This window comes from Myotis daubentonii, chromosome 8 (genome assembly GCF_963259705.1).
Source record: "Myotis daubentonii chromosome 8, mMyoDau2.1, whole genome shotgun sequence".
Classification (NCBI taxonomy): Eukaryota; Metazoa; Chordata; class Mammalia; order Chiroptera; family Vespertilionidae; genus Myotis; species Myotis daubentonii.
In genome coordinates, this window is record NC_081847.1 from 57,124,355 (window position 1) to 57,139,862 (window position 15,508).

Sequence of the window (15,508 nt, forward strand, 5' to 3'; positions counted from 1 at the left end):
ATTATGTTGTACTTTCATTTTCATTCTGTTCCTTGTATTTTTTTTCATGTATTGCCCTTCAGACTTCTCTTTGATCTTGAATTATTTAGAACTATCTTGTTGACTTTCTAGATGTTAGAAAATTTTTCTGCTATCTATTATAGATTCTAGTTTGATTCCATTGTAGTGAAGAACATACTTGTGATATTTACATTTTTAAAAATGTGTTGAGGTTTGCATTAGATGCTTCAGGATGTGATCCAGCTTGGATACTTGAAAAGAATGTGCATTCTGTTGTTGAGTGGAGCGTTCTATAGATACTGGTTAGATCCAGTTGGTTAATGGTGTCGTTCGTTGCGGTTTTTTTGTAACCTGGCTGTTTTTCTGTCTAGTTCTATCAGTTGTTGACTGTGGAGTAGTGAAGTCCTCAACTAAAATTGTGCAGTTGTGTGTTTCCCTATTCAGTTCTGTCAGCTTTTGCTTTGCATGTTTTTTAGCGCTGTTAATTAGTGCATATACATTTAGGATTTTTTTTTGTCATCTTGGTGGAGTGAACCTTTCATTATGCAATATTCCTCTCTGTCCCTTGTAGTTTTTTTTTTTTTTTTTTTTGCTCTGAACTCTACTTTATCTGATTAATATTGCCACTGCTGCTTTCTTTTTGTTACTGCTTGCATGATCTTTTTTTTATTCTTTTACTTTAAAGTTTCCCATACTGTTATATTTGAAGAGAGTTTCCTATAGATCTTATTGATCGTGTATAGTTGGGTCATGTTTTTAATCTACTTTGTTAACCCCATTTATGTACAATAATTTACATTTATGTTATTATTGATATGTTAGTGTTTAAATCTATTTTATATTTTCTTCAGTATTTTCTCTCTCATTTTTGTCTTATAGATTACATGCACATTTTCTTTTTAAGATTTTTAATTGATCTTTAGAGAGGAAGGGGGAGAGAGAGAGAGAAAGAGAGAGAGAGAGAGAGAGAGAGAGAGAGAGAGAGAGAGAGAGAGAGAGAGAGAGAGAGAAAGAAAGAGAAAGAGAGAAGCATGGATCAGCTGCCTCCTGCATACCCCCTATAGGTTATCGAGCCTGCAACCTGGGATGTGCCCTGATTGGGAATCGAACCAGCAACTATTGGTGCATGGATGACTTCCAACCAACTGAGCAACACTGGCCAGGGACTGAACATTTTTTTAGAATTCTAGATTGATTTATGTATGATATATTTAAAATGTATTTCTTTGCATAGCTTTTTTTGGGTTATTGTAGGCATTACATTATATACAGTTGACTCTTGAACCAATGTGCAGGTTAGGAGTATAGTAAAAAATGCATGTGTAACTTAAGTTGGTCCTCTGCATACACATTCCCAACCACCAGTTGACACTGAATAGTGCTGGTTTGAACTGTGCGGGTCATTTGAAAACAAACTGCATATAAGTGAACCTGCACAATTCAAACCCATGTTATTCAAGGGTCAGCTGTATATGAAAAGGAATGGTTGGCCTAATTGTACTTTTTTGTTGTAGTGTCCTTTGATTTCTTGTTACTCTAGCTATATTTAAACTGCTTGCATTGTCTTCATTTCTATTAAAGTTTTCAAGAATTTTGTGCTCCTATGCCTATATAGGTTGTTTAATTTTTTTGTATTGCACATGGAAATGGGTTGGTGCAGGAAGTTCCCACTTTAAAGATCCTTGTCTAAAGTAGTAAATCATGCTTCTTTTAATGTAGGTAAATATTTGCTGAATTAAATATTTGTTTATTTGGGCCAAAGTGGCAGGTGACCATGGCTCAATAGATTGAATGTTAATTGCAATAATTTAACTTCTGTTATTTTGAGGCAGCTTTTTCTTTTCTTTTTTTCCCACTTACGTGGTTTGATAGTATTTTGGTAAAATAAAATTATAAAATTGGGTTTTCCTTTACTACTCTAGAGCACTGTTCATCTGTATTACTATATTCACTGGTACACTCTCTAGCTATAGTGGTTTAACATTGATCCTATAGTCAGAGGGTCTGTTATTAATACATACAAGATTTTATATTATTAAAATGTAGGACCTTTGGGTTTCCAATTTTATGTTAACTGTAGTTATATCATTTTAGTAATTTGTAAGGCAGACTAGATTTTGTCTTTGTTTTGCCTCATGTGTAACTTAAGTTGGTCCTCTGCATACACATTCCCAGCCACCAGTTGACACTGAACAGTGCTGGTTTGAACTGTGTTACAAACCGCATATAAGTGGACAGTAAATATTCGTGGAAATGAATATAGGTATTCACCACTTTCCGCAAGTTCTCATTACGCAACTTCACTTTTATGATAGACCTACCCATTTTAGCAAAATGAAAGAAATCTGAAGAGGAATTTTGCTTTTATGAAAAAAGCCATTACCATACTAATGTAGGTCTTTTGCTTTTTGTAAAAGTAAAGTGGAATAATGTGAACTTTCTGAAAGCAGGGGATACTCTTTGCTTTATATATGCCAGTTTGGCTTTTGAAAGATTTCATAGGCACGCTACTTTCAGATACTGGGGAAACGTACTCTTATTGAGAATGCAAATGTTACTTCTGATATCATGGTCTAAAATTAAACATTTTTTTCCTTTCAGAGTGACAAAAAGAGTAGTCCCCAGAAAGACGTTAAGTATGAACCCTTTTCTTTTGCTGATGGTAAGTGAATCTTTATTTCTTTTCTTTTTAAAGATATATTTTATTGATTTTTTACAGATAGGAAGGGAGAGGGATAGTGAGTTAGAAACATCGATGAGAGAGAAACATCGATCAGCTGCCTCCTGCACACTCCCCACTAGGGATGTGCCCGCAACCAAGGTACATGCCCTTGACCGGAATCAAACCTGGGACCCTTGAGTCTGCAGGCTGACACTCTATCCACTGAGCCAAACCGGTCCAGGCAGTGAATCTTTATTTCAGTTGTGGTGTGTGTGTGTGTGTGTGTGTGTTTTAAGGTAAGATTACTGTCTAGTCACATAAATTTTTTTTTAGTTATCATGCTTTAAAAAAAGTCAGGGTTCTTGAAATCTAATTTATCTCAATATGACATACAGTAAAAACCACTCTTTTTAGCATAAGCTTCTATGAATGATACTTCTTAAAACATCTTTCATGAAGCCTTAACTTTGGATAGTAGTATCTTACTGGATTCTAATAGTAGAATAGTGCTTCTCTAGGCTAAACTTCAAAACATAGTTCTTGCTTGTTATTTGGTTTTAGAAAGCACATGTCTGTTTATTTGTCTAATATTATTGAATTTATATCTTCCTTTAGACATTGGCTCCAATAATTGTGGATACTATGATTTACAAGCAGTGTTAACACATCAGGGAAGGTCTAGCTCTTCAGGTCATTATGTATCATGGGTGAAAAGAAAAGAAGGTAAAGATTCTATTTTTTTTTTTCAGTTGTTACATACTATTTTAATAGTTGGTTTAATATAAATTTTATAACAGTGGTTCTCAAACTTTTCGGTTTCAGAATCTCTTTACACTCTTACATTGAGAACCTTCCCATTTTGTTTATGAGGATTATGTTTCTTTACTATAATAGAAATTAAAACTGAGAAGTAAATTAATTTACTCAAAACTGACAGTAATAAACCAATTACGTAAATATTTAAAAAAATGAAAATCATAATTTTTCCCCAAACAAAAAAAAGTGGCAAGAAATGGTATTGATTTACATTTTTATAAGTCTTTAATAGGAGACGGCTAGATTCTCCTAATTATTTCCGCATTGTCTTTTGCTTTATCATACGTTGTGTAGCCTCAGGAAAATTCCAAAGTACACTTGAGAGAATGAGGGGTAAAGGTACTTAAGGCTTTAGTAGTGTTATGAGAATAGTTGTAACCTTCACGGAACTCTTGAAATGGTTTTGAACCTGAGTTGCCCCTGGATCATGCTTTGAGAACTGTTGCTATGGTAGATGGAATACTGCTGTGCGTAAAGTACCTTTTTGAAATGGAACTCTGAAAAATTGTGAATGATTTTAATTTCATTTTCCTCTCGTTCTTTAGATGAATGGATTAAGTTTGATGATGATAAGGTCAGCACTGTGACACCAGAAGATATCTTGCGGCTTTCTGGTGGTGGAGACTGGCATATAGCTTATGTTTTACTCTATGGGCCTCGCAGAGTTGAAATAATGGAAGAGGAAAGTGAACAGTAACCTTCATTTTAGCTATTTATGCTTAGGTGTGAAATAAATGTTATTTGTTGATCATTTCTATAATCCAGAGCTTTAGAGGAAGATATATATATATAAGTGGTTTTGTTTCCCCTCATATGGAACAAAGAGCAGAAGCAGACCACTCTGTGTGTCAACGTAAAATATTGCAGAAAAGAGAAGCCTTTGAACTGTTTTGCTCTGTATAAAGGTGACAGGAAGAAATTTTTTAAAAGCTTATTTCTTGCATTAATTTTTTAAAATTCTGAGTTGAAATGCCTTTCAACCATTATCTTCTGTGATAATTTTCCCTGCCTTTTTCAGCTCAATATTCAGCAATGAAATGTTTATTGCACACCTATTACTGTTTTGTTGTTCTTGCATGGTTCAGACCACAGGTAATTTCCTTTGCCTTATCTAACAAATTCTGCCAGGAAGATGGAAAGGAAGTAAGTGTTGCTCTCATTGTGCTCTCAGTGCTGCTGTCCACATAGCCCATGGAAACATGGATACAATCAAGTATTTGTCCAGCCTGATTGTTGCTGGCTTTTCATGACTTTAAAATAAATTGTGATCAATAGTACATTTGATTATACATTTATTACTGTCTCTTTGATGTACTATGGTTTGTACATTTAACTCTGCAATGGCTTTGTAGTAATCAACCTTAACAGGATGTTGACAGGCTCTGGTTGCTTATTTTTAGAAAACAGGGATATTTAATAAAAAAAGAAAAAGAGGGATTAACAGTTTTTGACCTCAAGTCTTGTCTGTTGAGTTGGCTGAAGTTCCAATATGTTAACCCTGATGGTTAGTTTTACTCTGCTGTTAAGCATCCATTTAAAAATGTTACCTTTGCCAGTTAGTATTACATTGTTTAGAAAGAAATAACGAAGTTGTAAGAGCAATGCTGTTTTTTGGATGCTGAATGCAGCATTTATCAGTCAGATCTGTCCTTTGGCTCAGTTATTTTTATACTTCTGTCAGTTCCCAAAAATCTTAATGTCTATTTCACAGCTTAGTATCAATGATTTTTCTAGTGGGGGTTGGAATACCAAGAGTATGAGGTATTTCAGTATAGTAGGCTTAATATATTCTAATTAGTCAGTTCCTCATCTTTGTCTTAGGAGCCTTGATTGTTAGAGAAAAGATAATTACCAAATTTGTCTCTGATTTTGAGTTGGGTATTTATAATTAAGTTTTGGGGATTATCATGAAATCTCATCTTTGCTTACTCTCGTTTTAATGCTCTGCAGAGCACAGACAGCACTGATAACCAGTAGATTCCTTAAGAATAGTGGCTATTTTTGAGTTTGTGAGAACTCTAGGGGACATAAAAGGAGTATTTCAGGGAAACTTTATTTGTATATAGCTTCTTCAGCTAATCTCTAATTACTTGAATTATTGGCAATCAGTACTTCCTTTGCTTTGAGGGAGGGTGCAGAATAGGATGGGGAAAATGAGACCATAAGAATTGTGATGTTTTTTATATATTGGTATGCTGCTTGTAATTCTGCAGTTTTTTTATTCACTGTTATATTTGGCCTGAACAATTTTGAGGACATAATTTAGCAATTAAAATTTAGATTTTTTCTGATTTGCAGGATGCTGTAGCTACTAGAGATCAGGTGACGTAGATTTAGAACAAAGTATATAAACCTTCTATAGAATTAGAATTTTAAAATTGTAATTCCTTGTCATTATAAAAAAAAACTTTATTTCACTTTATTTGATCCAAAAAGCATTATTCCAAAGATATTTTAAGTATAAGAAATTGGACTTATACCAGTGTTGTTTTAAACTAATAAGGCTGTTTTAGAGTTCAGCCTTGCATGTAGGGTCTTTGAGAGTAAGCAAGAAAAGGTCTTGACTCCTGAGTGTGCCTTATATGCTTTGCCACTAGCACGACGCCCTTTTGATACTAGAGCTGTGCTGTATACTGTTGGACTAGCTAGTGAAGTTAAGCCCAAACAAGAACATTTATTGTATAATGTGTGCATTTAGTAGTAGTTGTTCTCGATTCAAAACAATGGTAACAATCTTAGACACCTAAAGGATAATGCTTATGTGGGGACAGGAAAAAGAGATAGTTCTGTCTCCAACCATTACTAACTACCTAGTGCTTTGCTGTTTACAGGGTGCTTTCACAGACATCTCATTTGAACTTCACAACAATCCCTGAGCAATGCATCCCTATTTTAATGACTTGAGAGGTTAATTTTTATAAGGCTAAAGGAACTAGGTTTTAGACTTTACCCCATTTCTTTTAAAGTTGGGGGTCAGCAAACATTTTCTGTAGTGAGCCAGATAGTAAATATTTTAAGTTTTGCAGACTATAACTTTTTTGTTGCAACTACTTAATTTGCTGTTGTAGCAGGAAAGAAGCCATAGACAATACCTAAAAAATCAGTATGGATGTGTGCTGATTAAATTTTACTTATAAAACCAAGTGGTAAACGGACCATTGTTTGCTGATCCTCTGTTTTAAAGCATGAAATTAGAGCAGCCATATGGATTCAGAAAGTCTTATTTTGGGATTTTCAGAATAGCAAGTTAAATTTCATAACTGCTAATGGCATGCAGAAACTAATTTGGCATAGTGTATTTTAGGAAACACCATGCCTCTAAATATCACTTACTGACTTAATAACACATTTAACAAAAATATATTGTGACCTTAAGGTCATGTCACTTTGGCCATTTTTCCAACCTCCTCCTCCCTCCTCCCAAGACCTGACTGAGGTCAGTTATCAAGAGCCAATATGTGTTTTGTTCTTGGAATACCAGCCAACTGTACAACTGTTATAAAAATGTTTATTGTTTACCAAAACCAGTGGACCTCTTAACAAATGCTGCTTGGTAACAAAATCTTATCACAGTTTTAATAAAAAAAAAAAAAAAAAAAGCTAACTATTTGTCTCATTTTCATTAGTTAGACTTTCTGCAAGGTCACTTAATCCAGACTTATTCAGTGCATTAATCAGATTCTCAGGCGTTGCATGGACTCCCTCTTGATCTTGCCAGGCAACTAGTAACTGCCTAGCTCTCATCTTCATGTCTTCACTATCACACTCAATCTGTCTAATTTCTGAGTCTTTCATTTCCAAGTAGGGAGCCAGAATCTTCCATTGTTCACCCAATTTGTTGGCAAATATCTCTATTTGTTCCCCTGTTACAGGTTTGTCTCGGCGAGCATCAGGGCCTAGAAAACACAAGAAATGTAAATTATGTACTAAGTATGAGGACATCTACAATTCAAAGTATACAACAGAAATGGGAAGATATGGGGCCACCAAAATAATAATCCCCTTTAATAACCTTTATTTTAAAACAGTTCCTTTTTATATTTTTCCATGGATTGAATACTGTTCTTATGACCATTAGGAAATCAATTTTAAGTTATTGTCAAGCAGTGCTTTAAATTCCTTACTATAAGAAGCAGCTGAAATACATGGTAGAAGCTGAGAAGTAGATCAAATTAAATAACGTACCTCTCAACAAAGAACCACAATCTTTGTAAAATAGCCAAGAAAATTCAATTCTTACTTTCATTTTCCTTCAGTAAAGCATCATTATCTTCCTCATCTTCATCCTCACCTGTTTTTATTTCTTCAGAAGGAGGCTAAAATGAGTAAGGAGAATGTTTAAAAGAATGCCAACTTCTAAAGTAACTTGGGATTCATTTGTTTAGATAAGCTGATTGTGACATTCCAAGTATAGGACCCAGAACTTTACCCCTGAGGGTGTTAAATATGACAAGTAGAACAGTGTTAACCTGGAGAAGGAGTGGATGGGGAAGATCTGAAAGTTGGAAAGACTCCCCTTATTCCCCCAACCTGGGAAGAAGGGAGTTAGTAAAAGATGTTAAAGTGATTTTCACATACCTAGCATATAGTAACAACAGTCTAGGGAAGACCAGGGTTGAGCACCTATTTCCTTAACATTTTTTGAGTGATTAGCTTTTATGCACACAGTTATTAGTACCATATTGTAGAAATACAATGAGAAAATTGTATTGAAAAGGAGAGCCAGAGTAGTAAGGCCAAGTTGCCTACTACTACCCTGTCTTTGAATATAATGCACCAACAAACAGGAAAAACGATAATAGTTTCTCCAGAAGTATTACAGACAGATTAAGTTATATACGTGCTATAAAAATTATTAAAAGTTTATCAGTTTATGTGCTTCCTATGAAGTGTGTCCTCAAATGCATTTCTCTTCATTCTAAAACATGGAAGTTGGTAGATTTTTTCCCACAACTCTAAATTCAGCTCTGTTCAAACGATAGCAGTTTTAAAGAAAATAACATCAACTAAAGGAAATGAAAAAAATAGATTTATAATACTTACTGGTAATTCCTTTGCTAGCTTTATTACCATGTTTTCAAGATATTCTGGCAAACTTTTGAACTGCTGGTTGGTTGGCTGGAAGAAGTGAGGGCTTCTCCGTGCTAACAGTCTCAGGGCTCTCCAACCATAATTTGAATTGTTCACAGCCCTATAAAAAGATGTTGGTCTTATAACTTTATAGTCATTTATTTCTATATTCCCTTCTAGTTAATGTAACTCACCAAGTGAAATTCTGTAACTAAGATAAGTAGCTGAAGGCACCATTCTTTTCACTCTGATCGTATTCCCAAAGAACTCAGTGTGCAGGTCACTTATATCAGAAACCAACAGAGTCTGAAGAGGGCGGTCACACCAGCAAGCACATTTAAAAAGTTTGTATGCATTTTACTTAATTTAAAAAAGTCAATATGTGCAGTACTGGCTAGGTGTTGTATATGTAGGACAGAAATAATCTAGTTATTTAGGGGGGGGGAATGAATTCATAATAGGTTCAACATGTTTTAGTGAGTTGATATCTGCCAGCATAATGCCACCTATAGGTGTGAGTTCCAGAACGTAAGTTCAACACTGAGTTCCAATCATTAATTTAATCAATGCTTGGTTTCCTATTTATACAGTGCCTCAACTTTAATTTGCTCAGAACCAACCTGATGGGATAAAAATGGCTCCAAAACGAAAAGGGAAATATCCAGTAGTCAAGAGAGTAAGCAATGATGCCAAGAATAGAACCAACCCATGAACTGTTCCGTAAGGAAGCAAAGTGGTAATAGGTGGTATCCAGTAAGGTGAGAAATGGAAACCTCAGGGAAATTCTAAAGACAGTGTTCCTGAAACAGGCAAGCTGCAGAAGAGTCCAGAGCACAATTTTCCCCCCCCATTTATGAGTTTTTTTTGCAAGTCAGTTGGAAATGCCCTCCCTCCCTAAGTTGTTGAGTAGCAACCTCGTTTACTTGGAGCCTCATTACCTTTGAGGCATGCTGGCACCTGCAAAACTACTCCTAGACAGTGGGGACCCTTACCAAGTTAACATCATGCTATGAGGCTTTGCCAAAATAGTTAACCTTCTCTCTGACACATTTCTGTTTAGATAATTTGAATCTTTTAAGCATTCTGTCAATTATACATACAAAATTATTCTCCAGAGATCCATATCATCCAGATTCTTAAACTAATCTTAGAGGGCTATCGCTCTACCTAGTCTTACGTAACAATAATAAATCAATATTCATTCAACAAATGCTTGTTGAGCTGGGCACTCAGGAGTCATGGAGTTCAGGGCCCCTGAGGTCACAGTGATTTTCTTGGCTTTGCCATTTACTAGCTGAAACAACAATTTCTACCTAAAGAGTTATATAAGGTAAGTGCTTAGGAAGTAACTGACATAGTAAATGAATCTGTTGCAAAGCATCATTATTGATAAATACAAGGGTTAAGACAATTTCAGGTAGTGGTAAGGATGAGAAAAAAATGACAAATTCAGATGGTGATATGTACTATGAAATAAATGTTAACAGGGCTGCATTAAGAGGGAAAGGAGAAGACTTGGTCAGGGAAAACTGCTCAGTATTTAAGATGAGAGTTTAAGTGAGAGAGCACGCCATGGGATTGCCATGAGGGAAGTTTCAAGCAAATGAGCATCAAGTACAAAGGTCCTGAGGTGGAAGTACCTTTTGAGTTGAATGGAAACAGGGCTGGTATGGTTTGAGCAGAGAAAATAAAGATGATGTGACTGGAGAGGTAGAAAGTTGCAAATCGGATAAAGGAGACTTGTTTAGTAAGACTTCATCTTAATTTTATTTTCTTTATTTATTTTTAAATATATCTTTATTGATTTCAGAGAGGAAGGGAGAGGGAAAGAGAGAAACATCAATGAGAGAGAATCACTGATTGGCTGCCTCCTGCACGTCCCCTACTGGGGATCAAGCCCGCAACCTAGGCATGTGCCCTTGACCAGAATCGAACCTGGGACCCTTCAGTCCGCAGGCTGACGCTCTATCCACTGAGCCAAACCAGGTAGCAACAGATTTGACTTGTGAATTTAAAGATCACTGGCTAATGCATGGAAAACTGACCTGAATTGGTCATAGCATTCTTTTTGCAGTGCTAACTACGTCATGCATGGTTCAAAGTAAATCATCTTAATCCTCAGAATAACCCTGTGAAATGGGTACTATTCCTATTAATAGACAAGGAAACCAGAAGGGTTTAATTAGTCCTCGTAGCCTAGCAAGTTAACACATTTCGTATTGCTCAGGAGTTTTCTCATATTTCGCGCACCATCTGTTAAGGACCACTCACGAGTGTTCTCGTTTTTCACGCCCATGGAAAAAGGAGCGAATCTAGATACTTATGTAAATTTTGTTTGGTCCCTCTTCACAGAGGAAAATGTTTTACGCAGTACCATACGTTATAAAAGTACTAGGAACTTTAACTGTTTGTTTGTTTTTGTAAATAAAAATGTTATAATTATTGAAAAACAACACCTGAAGTGCATTATGATGATTTAAATAACGTGCAGTTTGCCCCAAAACGTGCGGTCCCTGGTGTATGTCTTAGAGATTGCTATGCGGTACACAATGTGTTAAGTGGTAGAGTCCCAGGATTGGAACCTAAGCAGTCTGACAAGAGGGCCCTAGCCCTTAGGTCAGTACCGTAAGGCCTATTCAAAATCATGGAGCTGTGGATTTAGTTGAAGAACCTGAGACTGAGTCCTGAAGCTACTCCAAAATTTTAAGTTAGGCAGAGGATTGGGGAAGCCAGCAATGGAGACTGAAAAGCAATTAGACAAAAGGATAACAGTGGGAGCTATAGTTAGATGGCTGTTGAGAGAAGAAAATGTTATCTAACAAGACAAATCAACTAGGGAATTATGCTGAGGGGTTAAAAAAAAAGTGACCTTGATAAGAGCTATATGACAGCCAGAGACAGCCCACCAGGAATGGGCTGAGGACAATGGGAGGTGGGGAAATGAAGGCAGCAATTATCAAGAATTGTTGGGAGATATAAGCACACCTCTCACCTTGCAGATACTGTGGGTTTGGTTCCAGACCACTGCAATAGTGAGTACTGCAATAAAGCAAGTTGTAATTTTTTTTGCTCGTAAAGGGTTTTGCCTTCAATTTGTAAAAAACCTGACATTTGTGAAGTGTAATAAAGTGAAGTGCAATAAAATGAGGTATGCCTGACTGGTCTGAAGGAAAACAGGGAAAATAGGTGATATTTGGAGAGAGATGTAGGTTCAAGAGGGATTTTTCTGATTATTTTTGAAATAATCTTGATTTTAAGTAATGCCTGTTAAGTTGATGGGAATGGTCATTGAAATCAGATGTGTCATAATGTGAACTTGGTACATAAACTCACCTAAGAGGAAAAGTACCACTCTATCAACTGCCTCCCTTATTAGCATTCTAGTATACATAAAATTCCTAAGGAAAAGAATTGGAGAAAATTAGCTCATGAGAAACATTACTTACTTATATTCATTTTCAACCATGCTTTCCGGGTCTGCCTGTTCAATGGCTTCTTCAAAGAATTCCTCCAAAGTTGGCATATATTCTCTGGATATTAAAAAAAAAACTAGTGAGGATTCTAATGTTATTCACACTTGACTTACAGTTAGATTACTTAGGAAATCAAAATTTTAAGGAGATAAATGACTCAAAACAAGTTAAACTTCTCAAAGGGGACAAAAAAGAGGGCAGTGTGGCATTTACCCACTATGTACTATGAAGTGAAGCACTGTATTACGAAATGTGACACACACTGTATCATACAATAATGTACGCTGATGTTACTAGTCACAGAGGGCAGCCAGGGGTTTACTAGCATTTGAATTTCTCCACCAAGCAGGAAATTTTCACATTATGTCCACACATGGATGTTTTCCCTTTAAACCAGAATTAAACTGAAAATAATAACCAGACATACTGAGATTTCAAGAACTTTGAGCTTTTAAGATTGCTGCCATGGTAACATGGCTTTTTAAAAATTTTTTATTGATTTCAGAGAGGGAGAGGGAGACAGAAACATCAATGATGAAAGAGAATCATTGATCAGCTGCCTCCTGCATGCCCCCTACTGGGGATTGAGCTCACAACCCAGGCATGTGCCCTTGACCCGAATTGAGCCCCTGACCCTTCAGTCCGCAGGCCGACGCTCTTATCTACTGAGCCAAATCAGCTAGGGCACATGGTTTTTAATTGCATCTTCTTGAATTTGTCTTCAGAAATAAAAACTTGAGACAGAGTCAAATAAGATCTAAGGATCTGATCAGAAGACATCTTTTTACTAACGTGAGAAAAATGAGCTCTCCGAAGAAAAACTAAGCATAAAATCTAATGACTTACTGGAATGTAACATGCTTTGTAACTGGTGAACATTAAAGGCCTGTAAGGTTGCTTTTGAGTTTACCATCACTCTTCTACACATCACACTAGATAAAACAGGGTTCACACTAAAATTCCAACCAGAACATCATAAATGTTTGAAACCATTTGCTAGTTTTGTAACACATTGTTTGCGGGTAGTTTTTATCGCGCGCTAACAGGTGGCGCGGGCCATTTTTGCTTATTTTTTGCGCAAATGGCAATGTTCAGTAAAATTACGATAACTTTAGTTTACGTATTTATACATTACCTGCATTCTACCGCTAGTCTATAAAAAACGTATTAATACGTGTCCTGCGCTCTACTACACTGGTAGAACGTATAAATACGTAAAACGTGTAAACACGTTTCCCGCATAAATGTGGTAATAAACACTGCAGGTTTTTGCCTTATCTGCTTTAAGACTTTCAAATGCTACCAATACAGTTGAGAGTGCCCATGCACCCCTCCCTAATCTCATCTTCTCCCCCCATGGGTAGCCATTCTTTAGAATTTGGTGTTTATCATTCATGTGCTGCTTTTTTTAAAAAAAAATTAAGTATATGTTGTTTTGAATCTTTTCAAATTATGAAATTCAGCTTGTACCCGCCTACAACCCTGATTTATATTTTATTTTCTTGAATTTTCTATATTTACTTTTTCCTCAACTTGTTTCTTTTACATACTTAGCAAGCATGCTTTACTTGAAGTCTAGTTATTATCTCTATCTTCACCTGTAACATTAATTCTGATCACTCCTTATATTAAGGTCACTTTTCATCAAGTATGATAGTTCCACCTTTTTAAAATGCCCCAATTAGTAATATTACTGCTTTATACAATGAATCTGATGAGACTTAATCATATTTACTAATGTCTTTGCATAGCAATCCTTGCAACTTCACATTGTTTTGGAGTTCAACTTCTTTCTGACAGGTTTTTAAAGACTGCTGATGACAGATTCTCAGTTTTAATCTGAAAGTAACTTTCTCTCTTGACTAACCGACCCACTGTTTAACTTATACAGAATTCGGAGTCCATGCTTTCAACACCTTGAAGTTATTCCACTGTCTGTGGTTCCTTTTGGTCTTGAAGTCTGCCATCAGCCTGATTTTTGGCTCCTTTGAAGGCAGTCTGGTTTTTCTCTCTGGTGACTTTTTTACAATGTGTAGAGATAAGTATTTATTCTGTTTATCCCACTTAAATCTGTACCACATGAACCTGAGAATTTATGCTAATTCTTGGTCCTGAAACAAAAATTCTGTCATTATGTCCTTGATTACTGCCTCTTTCCCATTCTCTTATTTCCTCCTTCTATTAGAAGTCTGTTGGACCTTCTCATTCTGTGGTTCTTGACTTTTTCATATTTCCTAATTCTTGATCCCTCTGTACTGCTTTCTGGATGATTTTTTAAATCATTAATTCTATTTCACCTGTGTCAAGCCTGCTATTTTTACCTGCCTATTTTGTAATTTCAATGACTAGATGATGTCATGTTTCTTTTATATCTTTAATTACCTTAAATATACTTATTGTAAGGCTTAATCTGATGTTAACTTCTGTGGCTTGTTCTGTCTGCTGACTCTTACTCATGGTGAATGGTCTTCTTGAATGTTTTGTTAAGTCTGGATGGTGAAATTCAGATTTTTATCTGCAGGATCCTGGGCTTAGGTTGAGGATGTGACCTCCAGAAAGCCCAGGGTCCCTTTACACTGCTGGCAGGATGTATGTACACGTAAGAGCGCATGGCAGCAGATTGTTATAGTTATTTCTCAGGAATACTTTTTCCTTTTTGCCCACAGCCTAGATCATAATGGACAAGCTTTCTTGTTTCCTGTACCAGTGGGCAAGTATCCCCATCTCCCACTCTGCCCTTCTTTTACAGCAAATGAATGTAGTGCGTCAAGGGGCTCGGCTCTATTCAGGGGAACTCAGTTACAAATTCATGCAAGCCCAAGGCCTTGCCTTCTGTCCTTTTGTGGCTATTAAAACCCAAGTTCCCTGGTTCCCAAAAGTGGGAATCATCTGTACTGCCCCTTAGCTAGAAGCAACCACAGAATTAGGTCATACCTTGGTTTGTAGTTCCTTCTATTTTTGCGAATTCTTATTTTCTTGTGATTTCTAAAATTATTGTGCCAAAGTCAACCACAATTTTTTGAACTCTCCTGGTAGCTGACAAAAGGCCATTCTACTCAACATTTTAGAAAAGCAATACTTGATGTGAAACATCTGAAACTTGCCTTGTGTCTGATTTACAAGCTTCCATATTATCAGGGCAGAGATTCCAAAGCCTTGTTAACTCCTCACTGAAAAATAGACACATAAACAAATACATTTTTAATGGACACCATCCTGATATGTCTAAAGTTATAAAAATACTTAAAGTTAAATAGTGGAGTTTTAATTATCTTCACTAATTTTTGGTATTTAGCAAATTTTCTATATGAGCATATATTGAATGACAATAACTACTTTTTTTCTAAAAATATTCAAGCACAATATAAAGCAGTTTGCAGTTAACTAGAAGGTAATGGAAAGGACTGTGGTATTTTGCAACAACTAGAAATGAGCTGGATCAATGCAACTGTATTGTCTGTGATGTGGTAAAAATGTCATAGCCTAC

The 15,508-nt window shown here is 36.0% G+C and overlaps 2 protein-coding genes across 4 annotated transcripts in view; one reads left to right on the forward strand and one right to left on the reverse strand.

Annotated features, from left to right (window-relative positions):
• Positions 1–4,755, forward strand: part of USP14 (ubiquitin specific peptidase 14) — a 48,353-nt gene extending 43,598 nt beyond the window's left edge. For all 3 annotated transcript variants that reach the window (XM_059706506.1, XM_059706507.1, XM_059706508.1), the window contains exons 14-16: positions 2,602–2,662; positions 3,278–3,385; positions 4,024–4,755. In XM_059706506.1, coding sequence (XP_059562489.1) covers positions 2,602–2,662; positions 3,278–3,385; positions 4,024–4,175 — 321 coding nt within the window. In that variant the 3' untranslated portion in view covers positions 4,176–4,755. The remainder of the gene's footprint in view (positions 1–2,601; positions 2,663–3,277; positions 3,386–4,023) is intronic.
• Positions 4,756–6,969: 2,214 nt separating this feature from the next.
• Positions 6,970–15,508, reverse strand: part of THOC1 (THO complex subunit 1) — a 33,069-nt gene continuing 24,530 nt past the window's right edge. The window contains exons 17-21 of the mRNA XM_059706504.1: positions 15,126–15,191; positions 11,995–12,078; positions 8,522–8,669; positions 7,719–7,794; positions 6,970–7,374 (exon numbers count right to left, since the gene is read on the reverse strand). Coding sequence (XP_059562487.1) covers positions 7,079–7,374; positions 7,719–7,794; positions 8,522–8,669; positions 11,995–12,078; positions 15,126–15,191 — 670 coding nt within the window. The 3' untranslated portion in view covers positions 6,970–7,078. The remainder of the gene's footprint in view (positions 7,375–7,718; positions 7,795–8,521; positions 8,670–11,994; positions 12,079–15,125; positions 15,192–15,508) is intronic.